Here is a 14,155-nt window from a genome sequence, read left to right on the forward strand (position 1 = left end):
GTGGATTCATTAGTCACCTCCATCTTCTTCCTCACCCCCACTCACCACATACACATACTCATGTTCTCTATTGAAAGCAATACTTTGCTTGTTTACACTCTTCTCCACTAAATAAAGAAACCATAATTATTCACTACATTAAAGTAAGTATAGGTTTGGAGACAATTATTTTGGTTTCACCTTCTACCTCAGGTATTTAATGAAACCTTGGGGAAATAGCTTCTGCTCTCAGAGTCACTTTGTCTCCATTTAAATAAGGTCTACTATATTGGGTGGTTGTTAGAATTGCACAAAAGCATCTCTGTGAAGCCCTGAGCCTAGTGCCAGGCACATAATGCTTGTCAGTCATGAAAAATGTAGCTCATAATACCATTGATGCTATTATTCTTGCTGTTTCTCTAAAATTGCTCTCTCAATTTCAAGTAGAGTTTGAAATGTAACATTTTCTCACCTACAGAGAGAATTAAGCTAAAGTGAGTTATTCCTGCATGTGTCACCCTCACATATTAGATCGCTTTCTGTATTCATTCCACACATTAATGTCTAGCAATTTCCAGTGACTCTATTGACAATGACAGCACTGAGAAGGAGAAGCCTTCCCATACACATTTTAGAAATTATCATGTCCCAGCTACCTCGTCCTTAAACAGGGAATGTACAAACATTGATTGTAAGTAGCATTTCCTACCTGCATCTAGTAACCTTCTCTGAAGAGTCTGACATTTAATGCAGCTGAAGAAAACAACAAAATACATAGGCTTGACCATCTTCATTATTTCAGATGAAGCTTTATGGGAAAGAGCCCTATTGTCTGACAAAAATCCAGAATATCTTTATATTCTTTTCAAGTAATCACTATTAACAATTAACCTTTTCTGGTGAATATTTTTACCAGGCTACTCTGATCCCTACAAAACTGAAGAAACTGATGACAATGAAGAAATATTATTGATTACATTCATTAACAAATGCTGGATTTTTAAACAAGTCATGTCAATCTACTTGCTCTCTCAAGATTGCAACATGCAGGCCTTGTAATAACTAATCAATAAACCCTTTTGATAAATACTGGTCTGCAATATTTCATTCCTGGAAATGCTTATTGACATGTACAAAGTTCTGAAGTGGCAGGGGGGAAGTTCAGATCAAATAAATGATCTGGGCCCAGGTTCCAATGTTGGACATATTTCTGTGTTCCTAAAGAAAGTGGGAGCTAAGCACACAAGTATTGGGAGCAAGCCCAGGAGATTGGGACCCAATTAATTGAGTGCTTACTATTGTCCTTGTATTTATAAAGACTTTAATGTATGTAGCAATACACATACTATCACTTCTTGAGGGAGAAACTCTGATTTAGGCTCGTTGAAATTGCTCATGGACTCACATACAAAAATTCAAGTCTGTCTGGCTTCTAAGTTCCACACCACGCAAGTATAAAGAGCTAAGTTTGGGACTGGCGTTGTGCTACAGCAGGTCAAGCCATTGCCTACAACAAGTGTGTCCCATGTAAGCAGTGGTTTGAGTGCTGGCTGCTCCACTTATAATCCAGCTTCCCTGCTGTTGTGCATGGGAGCACTTGAGTCCCTGATACCCTGTGAAAGATTCAGATGGAGTTCTGGGCTTCTGGTTCCAGCCTGGCCCAGCCCTGGCCATTGTGGCTATTAGGAGAGTGAACCAACAGATGGAATATCTCTCTCTCTTTTTCTTCCCATCTCTCTCTGTAACTTTCTCTGCCTTTCAAATGACTAAATAATTTTTAAAAATAAAATAAAATAAAAATTGAATTCTGAAAATTAGTCAGCTATCCCTCCCCACCCACGCTTTGTCAGTCATCTAGCTCTTGGATCTAGGTCAGGAAGAAAGTAATTACTGATTAGGCAGAACATTTAAGATATATGTAAAATCAAAATATTGGAAATGGGAGAGTACTGGTTATTACTTTAACTATTCCTGTCCTCAGTTTCTTCATTTATAAAGGAAAAATCTGGATCAGATCATATTTAGGTCCTATTACTTCAATATGCTACCAACATATTCTCATTTCTGACTTCCTAAGCAAATATATATATGTATATATGTATATATATGGCATATATCATAAGTAAGATAGGCATATTTGCCTGAAAAACAACCAAAAAATCCTATTATGATATATATTTGGGACACATCAGCTTATGGAAGAGAATGTGACAGAAAACTGAGGTCAGCAAGGGAAACCTTTGGCCACATTCCATTACCCTGTGTGGAGTCATAATACTCCATTCTTCTGTGGTGTATCCTAGAGCTGTTCTTTTGAAACTTTATCCTAAACTTCCTGGAACTATCAGAAATGAACTGTTAAACTAGTCTAATCCAATCCTTTGGCAAACTTCAGATGAATGCTACCAGACTATCTGATATCTGCTAGTAGAGACATTACTGATGGATCACTGTGCTTCTCTCTGATCCTAGACACAGCTTTCTCATAGCATAATGCTACAGGACAGCCACTATCAATGGATAGGAGTTGACACTGAAGAAAAATACTGCTAAGTGTATGCTAAACTAATTCCTCCTTAAAAAAAAAAAAACCTCAAAATTAACTTTCAGTGGGAACTCTGCTCTCAGAGACAAGTTCATATAGTAGTGGATTCTTGAAAATAAAAAAGATGGGAAGCAGCACGATGGCAGAATAGGAAGGGAGCACACTGATAGTCCGGGAAGAGACAGTTTAATAAAAGTGGAGATACTGCAGGTTCAAGGAAGAGTAGGGGAAGAAACAGCAGAGGAAACTCTTCCGGAACTAGTGATTCACGGTGGACCTGCGTGAAGGGTGTGGGAGCCCACGGCTCAGGACACCAGCAGCAGAATCAATGCACCAGCGCTGGAACACGAGGTGAGCCGAACCTCAGTAGCCCAAGACACGAGCAGAAAAGCAGGAGGAGCCTAGAGGGAACAAGGCTTGAAGCCCCATAGGGGAAAGTTCACCAGGCTAACTAGAGGAGAGAGGAAAAAAAGGGACCAGTACAGACATGAGTTTCTCTCTCTCTGCTCTCCTCTCAAAGGTGAGCAAGACAAAGAGCAGGTGCCATTTTGGACATACATAAAAGCTGTGCGACCTCAGGGCTGCGCCTGCCCTCAGCCAAGCAGAAAAACCTGACTCTGGGGGAGGGGGGTGTGAAATAACAGGAGATTAGGACCTAGTGAATGTGTGGAGCTAAAGAACTGAGACTGTCAAAAAAGAGACAGTGGGTGAGAGAACTCACAGAGTTCACGTGAGTGCTCTCCAGAGACGCTACAATTCAGTAACCTTGGCAACTCAGTGGGAGACTGTAGGAGAATTTGAGGTCACACTGAGGGCAGCACAGATTCCCTGTGTGGTCTTTGGGAAAGAGCAGGCAAATGTTATACCCACAGGAGCCAGAGATCAGAAGCTGACTACCTTCAATTCCATTCCGCTCAGCTGTGTGGAATTACTTCCCTTCTGAATCAAAAAAGAAAAGAAAAGAGAGAGAGAGAGAGAGATTTACCACGCCTAACCTGGGAGTGTCACCTTTGGCACACCCTTAACCCTGAAGAACCAAACAGAGCTCTCTGGCCATACCCATCTCAAGTCTCTAAGGCTCCATCAAAAGCAGACAGTCCACTTAATAAAGTCATAGTATAACAAGAAAAAAACACCACAGCGAGGGAAGAAGAATCTGAAGAATATCTCCACAATGCCAAGCAACAAACGCAGAAAATGAGGGAACAAGAACAAGGAAGACATTATGATGACCCCAAATGAACAAGACACCCCAAGACAAGATTATGAAGATGATGAGATGGAAGAAATGCAAGATAAGGATTTCAAAATATTTATGATAAGAACATTTAGAAGTTTTCAAAAACAAATGCTTGAACTATGGAAATCCTTACTGGACAGGATAGAAAATCTCCTTCGAGAAAATGAAATCTTAAGGAGGAATGAAAATGAAATGCAGAAACCAGTAGAAAAGGAGGAATGAAAATGAAATGCAGAAACTAGTAGAACAGGAAAGTGTGATAGTGAAGAGAAATCAAAATGAAATGAACTCAATAGATCAAATGACAAACACATTAGAGAGCCTTAAAAACAGAGTCCGTGAAGCAGAAGAGAGAATATCGGACTTAGAAGACAGAACACAGGAAAGTATACAGTCAAACCAAAGAAAAGAAGAGGAAATTATAAATCTAAAAAATATTGTTGGGAATCTACAGGATACTATTAAAAAAAACAATATTTGGGTTCTAGGAGTTCCTGAAGGCATGGAGAGAGAGAAAGGATTAGAAGGCCTTTTTATTTTTATTTTTTTTTAAGGGAAAGGGTTTATTGGGGAACACCCTACAGACCGGAGTGAAGGGATGGTGAAGGAAAAAGAGAAGGAGACTGTAAGAGAGAGAGACAGAGAGGAGGGAAGAGAGAGACAAGAGGAGGAGAGAAGCCAAGAGAGGCCAAGAGAGCACGTGTTCAGGAACAGGCCCTTTTAAAACTTTGCCTGAGGGCGGGCAGGGAAGCAGGAGCAGCGAATCCCATTATGATGGGGGTGGAGCCTGGCTCAGGTAGCTGGGCTGTACTGCCACCTGGCTAAAACTGTGCCAGTTTCCTAACATTCCCCCCTTTTGTTTTTTATAAAGCAGGATTTGTATGGGGTTACATTAGTCCCAAAAGTCCAGGAGGGGTAGAGGGACGATGATCTGTCTTTAGAGCTACTTTCTACTGGCATGGGGTGATGTCTCAGGCCGCTGTCTCCTGGGTGGGGAGCCGAGTGTATTTCTGTAGCAGCATTTGCAACAGGAAATACACAGTTCTGAGAAGGCCTTTTTAGTGAGATACTAGCAGAGAACTTTCCAGGTTTGGAAAAGGACAGAGACATCCTAGTACAGGAAGCTCATAGAACCCCTAGTAAACATGACCAAAAGAGATCCTCACCACAACACGTAATAATCAAACTCAACGCAGTGAAACATAAAGAAAAGATTCTAAAATGTGCAAGAGAGAAACGTCAGATTACTCTCAGAGGTTCTCCAATTAGACTCACAGCAGACTTCTCATCAGAAACCCTACAAGCTAGAAGGGAATGGCGAGACATAGCCCAGGTACTAAGAGAGAAAAACTGCCAGCCCAGAATATTATATCCTGCAAAGCTCTCATTTGTGAATGAAGGTGAAATAAAGACCTTTCATAGCAAACAGAAATTGAAAGAATTCGTCACCACTCGTCCAGTCCTGCAAAAGATGCTTAAAGATGTGTTACACACAGAAACACAGAAACACGGTAACCAATATGAAAGAAGGTAAAGAAAGGAAACCTCACAGCAAAATATCACAGGAAGTTCAAAGCATATATTAGAAAATATCTTTGGCAAATGGCAGGGCAAAGTTACTACTTATCAATAGTCACATTGAACGTTAATGGCCTGAACTGTCCAGTTAAAAGACACAGATTGGCTGATTGGGTTAAGGAAAAAAACCCATCTACTTGCTGCTTACAAGAAACACATCTTTCCAACAAAGATGCATACAGACTGAAAGTGAAAGGCTGGAAACAGATATACCATGCCAACAAAAAATGAAAAAAGAGCAGGCGTAGCATCTTAATCTCAGACAAAATAAACTTTAACACAAAAACTGCTAAGAGAGACAAAGAAGGGGCACCATATAATGATTAAGGGATCAATTCAACAGGAAGATATAATGATTAGAAATGTATATGCACCTAACTACATGGCAACGGTTTATTTAAAAGATTTGTTAAAGGACTTAAAGGGAGAATTAGACTCCAATACAATAGTACTGGGGGACTTCAATACTCCATTCTCAGAGATAGACAGATCAACAAGACAGAAGATCAACAAGGATACAGTAAATTTAAAGGACACTATAGCCCAAATGGATCTAACAGATATCTACAGAACTTTTCATCCTACACTTAAAGAATTTACATTCTTCTCAGCAGTACATGGAACCTTCTCTAGGACTGACCACATACTGGGCCATAAGACCATAAAGCAAGTCTCAGCAAACTCAAAAGAATTAGAATCATATGATGCAGCTTCTTAGACCATAGGGGAATGAAGTTGGGAATTAGCAACTCAGGAATCCCTAGAGCATATGCAAACACATGGAGATTGAACAACATGCTCCTGAATGGCCACTGGGCCATAGAAGAAATCAAAAGAGAAATCAAAAACTTTCTAGAATGAAATGAAGATAACAATACAACATATGAAAACTTATGGGATACAGCAAAAGCAGTGTTAAGAGGAAAGTTTATATCAATAGGTGCCTACATCAAGAAATTGGAAAAGCACCAAATAGATGAGCTTTCAATGCATCTCAAGGATCTAGAAAATCTGCAGCAAACCAGACCCAAACCCAGTAGGAGAAGAGAAATAATTAAAATCAGAGAAGAAATCAATAGGATTGAATCCAAAAAAACATTACAAAAGATCAGCCAAACAAAGAGCTGGTTTTTTGAAAAAATAAACAAAATTGACACACCATTGGCCCAACTAACTAAAAAAAGAAAAGAAAAGAAAAGACCCAAATGAATAAAATCAGAGATGAAAAAGGAAATGTAATGACAACACCACAGAAATAAAAAGAATCATCAGAGATTACTACAAAGAGTTGTATGCCAGCAAACAGGGAAATCTTTCAGAAATGGGTAGATTCCTGGACACATGCAACCTACCTGAATTGAACCAGGAAGACATAAAAAACCTAAACAGACCAATAACTGAGACAGAAATTGGAACAGTAATAAAGGCCCTCTCAACAAAGAAAGGCCCAGGACCTGCTGGATTCACTGCTGAATTCTACCATACATTTAAAGAAGAACTAACTCCAATTCTTCTAAAACTATTCAGAACAGTCGAAAAAGAGGGAATCCTCCCAAATTCTTTCCATGAAGCCAGCATCACCTTAATTCCTAAACCTGAAAAAGATGCAACATTGAAAGAGAATTACAGACCAATTTCCCCAATTTCCCTGATGAACAAAGATGCAAAAATCCTCAATTAAATTCTGGCCAATAGAATGCAACAACACATCAGAAAGATCATCCAACCAGACCAAATGGGATTTATCCCTCGTATGCAGGGATGGTTCAACATTTGCAAATAAATCAATGTGATACACCACATTAACAGACTGCAGAAGGAAAACCATATGATTATCTCAATAGATGAAGAGAAAGCATTTGATAAAATACAACACCCTATCAGGATGAACTCTAAGCAAATTGGGTATAGAAGGCACATTCCTCAATACAATCAAAGCAATTTATGAAAAACCCACAGCCAGCATCCTATTGAATGGGGAAAAGTTGGAAGCATTTCCACTGAGATCCGGTACCAGACAGGGATGCCCACTCTCATGATTGCTATTCAATATAGTACTGGAAGTTTTAGCCAGAGCCATTAGGCAAGAAAAAGAAATTAAAGGGATACAAATTGGGAAGGAAGAACTCAAACTATCCCTCTTTGCAGATGATATGATTCTTTGCTTAGGGGATCCAAAGAACTCTACGAACAGACCATTGGAGCTCATAGAAGAGTTGGCAAAGTAGCAGGATATAAAATCAATGCACAAAAATTAACAGCCTTTGTATACACAGGCAATGCCATGGATGAGAAAGAACTTCTAAGATCAATCCCATTTACAAAAGTCACAAAAACAATCAAATACCTTGGAATAAACTTAACCAAGGACATTAAAGAACTCTACGATGAGAGTTATGAAATCTTAAAGAAAGAAATAGAAGAGAATACCAAAAAATTGAAAAAAATCTTCCATACTCATGGATTGGAAGAATCAATATCATCAAAATGTCCTTTCTTCCAAAAGCAATTTATAGATTCAATGCAATACCAATCAAAATACTGAAGACCTTCTTCTCAGATCTGGAAAAAATGATGCTGAAATTCATATGGAGAAACAGGAGAGCTCAAATAGCTAAAGCAATCTTGTACAACAAAAACAAAGCCAGAGGCATCACAATACCAGATTTCAGGATATACTACAGGGCAGTTGTTATCAAAACAGCATGGTACTGGTACAGAAACAGATGGCTACACCAATGGAACAGAATAGAAACACCAGAAATCAATCCAAACATCTACAGCCAACTTATATTTGATCAAAGATCCAAAACCAATCCTTGGAGTAAGGACAGTCTATTCATTAAATGGTGCTGGGAAAATTGGATTTCCACGTGCAGAAGCATGAAGCAAGACCCCTACCTTTCACCTTACACAAAAATCAACTCAACATGGATTAAAGACTTAAATCTATGATCCGACACCATCAAATTATTAGAGAGCATTGGAAAAACCCTGCAAGATATGGGTACTGGCAAAGACTTTTTGGAAAAGACCCCAGAAGCACAGGCCGTCAAAGCCAACATTAACATTTGGGATTGCATCAAATTGAGAAGTTTCTGAACTTCAAAAGAAACAGTCAGGAAAGTGAAGAGGCACCGACAGAATGGGAAAAAATATTTGCAAACTATGCAATAGATAAAGGGTTAATAACAAGAATCTATAAAGAAATCAAGAAAATCTACCACATCAAAACAAACAACCCACTTAAGAGATGGGCCAAGGACCTCAATAGACATTTTGCAAAAGAGGAAATCCAAATGGCCAACAGACACATGAAAAAATGTTCAAGATCACTAGATATCAGGGAAATGCAAATCAAAACCACAATGAGGTTTCACCTCACCCCAGTGAGAATGGCTCACATTCAGAAATCTACCAACAACAGATGCTGGAGAGGATGTGGGGAAAAAGGGACACTAACCCACTGTTGGTAGGAATGCAAACTGGTTAAACCACTATGGAAGTCAGTCTGGAAATTCCTCAGAAACCTGAATATAACCCTACCATACAACTCAGCCATCCCACTCCTTGGAATTTACCCAAGGGAAATTAAATTGGCAAACAAAAAAGCTGTCTGCACCTTAATGTTTATTGCAGCTGAATTCACAATAGCTAAGACCTGGAATCAACCCAAATGCCCATCAACAGTAGACTGGATAAAGAAATTATGGGACATGTACTCCATAGAATACTATACAGCAGTCAAAACAGTGAAATCCGGTCATTTGCAACAAAATGGAGGAACCTGGAAAACATCATGCTGAGTGAATTAAGCCAGTCCCAAAGGTGGAAGTATCATATGTTCTCCCTGATCAGTGACAACTAACCAAGCACCAAAAAGGAAACCTGTTGAAGTGAAATGGACACTGTGAGAAACAGTGACTTGATCAGCCCTTGTCCTGACTGCTGATGTACAATTTAATACTTCATAACTTTTAGTATTTTTTTTGTTCTACTTAATACCACTGGTTGAACTCTTTAATTAACACACAATTATTCTTAGGTGTTTAAATTTAACTGAAAAGTGATCCCTGTTAAATATAAGAGTGAGAATAAGAAAGGGAGGAGATGTACAATTTGGGACATACTCAATCGGACTTGCCCCAAATGGTGGAGTTAGAAATGTGCCAGGGGATTCCAATACAATCCCATCAAGTGGCATGTACCAATGCCATCTCACTAGTCCAAGTGATCAATTTCAGTTCACAATTGATCATAATGATAGGATAAGAGTCAAAGGGATCACACAAACAAGACTAATGTCTGCTAATACTAACTGGTAGAATAAAAAAGGGAGAGAGCAATCCAACATGGGAAGTTAGATACACAGCAGACTCATAGAATGGCAGATGTCCTAAACAGTACTCTGGCCTCAGAATCAGCCCTTATGGTATTCGGATCTGGCTGAAGAGCCCATGAGAGTATTTTAGGCATGGAAAGCCAAGACACTCTGGCAAAAAAAAAAAAAAAAAAAAAAAAAAAAAAACACCTAGATGAAAGATCTCTGCGTGTGAGATCCCAGTAGAAAGAACAGGTCATCAAAGAAGGAGGTACCTTTCTCTGAAGGGAGGAGAGAACTTCCACTTTGACTACAACCTTGTCTAAATAAGATTGAAGTTGGCGCACTCAAAAGGCTTCCATAGCCTTGGAAACTCGTGACAAGAGCCTAGGGAGATTACTGATGCCACAAACAAGAGTGTCAAATTGTTAAGTCAACAACAGGAGTAACTGTGTACTTACTCCTCATGTAGGATCTCTGTCCTTAATGTGTTGCCCAATGTGAATTAATGCTATAACTAGTACTGAAACAGTATTTTACACTTTATGTTCTCTGTGGGTGCAAACTGTTGCAAGCTTTACTTAATATATACTAAATCTAGGAAGAGGCGGCAAGATGGCGGAATAGGCAGGGAGCACACTTAGTCTGGGGGGAGAGAAAGTTTAATATAAGTGGAGATACTGCAGGGTCAAGGAAGAGTAGGGGATGAAACAGCAGAGGAAACTCTTCCGGAACTAGTGATTCACAGTGGACCTGCGTGGAGAGCGTGGGAGCCCAAGTTCGGGACACCAGCGGCAGACTCAACGCACCAGCGCTGGAACGCGAGGTGAGCCGAACCTCCATAGCCCGAGATACCAGCAGGCAAGCAGAAAGAGGAGGCTAGAGGGAACGAGGCTTGAAACTCCGTGGGGAAAAGTTCACCAGGCTAACTAGAAGAGAGAGAAAAAAAATTTAAAAAGTGACTGATACGGACACAAGTTTCTCTCTCTCCGCTCACCTCTCAAAGGCGAGCAAGACAGAGCAGGCGCCATTTTGGACATACGTCATAAGCAGGGCGACCTCAGGTCTGCACCAGCCCTGAGCCTAGCAGAAAAACCTGACTCTGTGGGGAGGGGTGAAATAACAGGAGATTAGCATCTAACTCGGCAACCCAGTGGGAGACTGCAGGAGAATTGGAGCCCACACTGAGGGCAGCAGAGATTCCCTGTGTGGTCCTTGGGAAAGAGCTTCCGATCTCTGGCTCCTGTGGGTATATCATTTGCCTGCTAACTACCTCCAATTACGTTCAGCTGTGTGGAATTACTTCCCTTTTAAATCAAAAAAAGAAAGAGAGATTTACCACACCTAACCTGGGAGTGTCATCCTTGACACACCCTCAACCCTGAGGAACCAAACACAGCTCTCAGTCCACACTCATCTCAAGCCTCTAAGGCTCCACTCAAAGCAGACAGTCCACTTAATATAGAGCCATAGTGTAACAAGAAAAAACACCACAGTGAAGAAACCAAATATCTCCAACATGCCAAACAACAAACGCAAAAACCAAGCTAACAAGAACAAGGAAGAAACTATGACACCCCCAAATGAAAAAGACACCCCAATTCAAGATTATGAAGATGATGAGATCAAAGAAATGCAAGAAGCGGATCTCAAAAAATTGATAAGAACATTAAGAAGTTCTCAAAAACAAATTCTTGAACTACAGAAATCCTTCATGGACAAGATAGAAAATCTCTCTTGTGAAAGTGAAATATTAAGGAGGAATCAAAATGAAATGAAACAACTAGTGGAACAAGAAACTCTGATAGTGACGAGAAATCATAATGAAATGAAGAGTTCAATAGATCAAATGACAAACACATTAGAGAGCCTTAAAAACAGAATGGGCGAAGCAGAAGAGAGAATATCAGACTTAGAAGACAGAGAACAGGAAAGGAAACAGGCAAACCAAAGAAAAGAAGAAGAAATTAGAAATCTAAAAAATATTGTCGGGAATCTACAGGATACTATTAAAAAACCCAACATTCGGGTTCTAGGAGTTCCTGAAGGCATGGAGAGGGAGAAAGGATTAGAAGGCATTTTCAGTGAGATACTAGCAGAAAATTTCCCAGGTTTGGAGAAGGACAGAGGCATCTTAGTACAGGAAGCTTATAGAACCCCTAATAAACATGACCAAAAGAGATCCTCACCACGACATGTTGTAATCAAACTCACCACAGTGAAACATAAAGAAAAGATCCTAAAAGGTGCAAGAGAGAAACGTCAGATCACTCTCAGAGGATCTCCAATTAGACTCACAGCAGACTTCTCATCAGAAACCCTACAAGCTAGAAGGGAATGGCGAGACATAGCCCAGGTACTAAGAGAGAAAAACTGCCAGCCCAGAATACTATATCCTGCAAAGCTCTCATTTGTGAATGAAGGTGAAATTAAGACTTTTCATAGCAAACAGAAACTGAAAGAATTTGTTGCCACTCATCCTGCCCTGCAAAAGATGCTTAAAGATGTCTTACACACAGAAACACAGAAACATGGTCACCAATATGAAAGAAGGTAAAGGAAGGAAACCTCACAGCAAAAGATCACAGGAAGCTCAATTTCTCTTTGACATAGAATTAAACTCTGATGCTCTGTTAAAGCAATGTGTTAAAGTAATCTATTATGTTCTCTTGATGTCTGTTAAATTCTAATTGTTCAAAAACAGCTGAATTTTTATTAAGAGCTATGGGTTATTTAAATATGTGCTTTTTTCAAAAATTTGAATAATCACCTTGTAACAGTGATCAAATTTGGTCTATGTTATGTCATGATTTTAAGGAATCTTATTTCAACCAGATATTTTGGATTTTGAGCCTTCTTGGCATTCTTGACAGGCATTCAAAAAATCAAAGTTTCAAACAATCTGGTCTCTAAAATTTCCAGTAAATCCTGGACTTTGGTTTTTCCAGTTTGGGCCCAACTGAAAAAATCGAAGGACCTATGTCTCTCATCTTATAGAGACACCAACTAATCAGTCTATTTGGAGTATATTAGAAGGACTGTCAAGATGTGATGTGGTACCAGACTTTAAGTTTCTATAATGGAAAATGCTATTAATACAAATGTTTGAGAATTAAAAAGTCTAATGATCTTGTGTTACTAGACATGATAGTTATCTTAATGAGAAAGCCCCAGAGGCTTAAAGGGTTAAATACTTGTAAAATCCTACAGGTGCTTTCAAAAATACTGTGAAGTAAGCAAGTGCCTCTTGTTGATTGATGAGTTTATAATTTTAAACATGGCGACTTAAAGTCTTTTGTCATCCACAGTTATGTATGATGTGCTGCTCATAAAACTAAAGCGTTGTTGGTTCTGTGTTTAGCTGTCCTCCTAGAGGTTCCTATGGACTTTTTCCAGCCACTTCTATTGGATTCAGTACTTTGGGATGGCTCTGTAAACAGATGAAGCCAATAATGTATTAACAGTACCAACTGAGAGAAAGTATGGTTAACTGAGGTTACTAAAAAGAAAAAGCAATTCAAATCAATTGGCAATCTACAAAAAGAGTTAAAGATTTTAAAAGCTATTATTAAAATTGCTATATTGGTCTATTATGCTATATTATATGTGTGTACATATTGTATGTCCACATGGGGAAATTTTATTAAGAGTTTTATTTTAAATGGCTTATAGATAAGATTGTCCATAAATTTAAGCTGATAAAATCAATCAAAGATACATTTTAATTTGTGGGACCTGAATCTGTGTATCATATGTTTTAGACTTGTTGGTAGAAAGAAACTAAAAACATTTTAGATGGTTGTGCTTAAGTTTACTGGCTAAACAAACTACACCATGTTAGATATTTAAGAGGTGTTTTCAAATACATGATTCTTAAAATTTCTAGAAGGCATTGGACCTTCTGGTAAATGTTTTCTTAAGTTGTTATCTAATGGTTGAAACGGTTTGCTAAGTATTCATGTGATATTGCTATTGTCAGCAAGCGATCTAGGACTTGCTCCCTCGTTTCTCTATTCTAAGCCCAACTTGTTCTTTCATTTCTCTATTCTCTTCAAGGTAGGAAACTAATTCTATTATGAAGGAATCTGTAGGATGCACAATTTAATCTTTAGACCTTATAAAAGAGATGGCTAACATTTTTCTGCAATAGCATAGCCAAAATAAGAACTCAAATAATAATCTCATAGCTAGATTCACTTCGCCATCAGCGAAGTATACAGTAAGTAGAAAAAACCTCCCTTTCAGACCAAAGGGAAAGAAAGTTTTAAAGTGAGAATATAATTTTCCTCATGGGCATTGTCTACCTTAGAAAAACTACTACAGAACATGCCTGTGACTATAGACTTGTAGTTCAGGCCACCGAAGATTAGAGATGGGAAACGGGCACTCCCTTGACTTGCATCCTCTGGTCTGCTTGAACACAAACCAGGAGGAAAAGAAAGCTCGGCATCAGAAGCAATGGGTGGCAGGCCTATTAATGGCTGATCTGTAC

General features: G+C 39.0%; 1 protein-coding gene across 1 annotated transcript in view; it reads right to left on the reverse strand.

The window, feature by feature from the left end:
* Window positions 1-883, reverse strand: part of LOC133765106 (alpha-fetoprotein-like) — a 54,931-nt gene extending 54,048 nt beyond the window's left edge. Inside the window, 1 exon segment of the mRNA XM_062198694.1 lies at window positions 689-883. Coding sequence (XP_062054678.1) covers window positions 689-773 — 85 coding nt within the window. The 5' untranslated portion in view covers window positions 774-883.
* Window positions 884-14,155: the final 13,272 nt, after the last annotated feature.

Source organism: Lepus europaeus, chromosome 8 (genome assembly GCF_033115175.1).
Source record: "Lepus europaeus isolate LE1 chromosome 8, mLepTim1.pri, whole genome shotgun sequence".
NCBI lineage: Eukaryota > Metazoa > Chordata > Mammalia > Lagomorpha > Leporidae > Lepus > Lepus europaeus.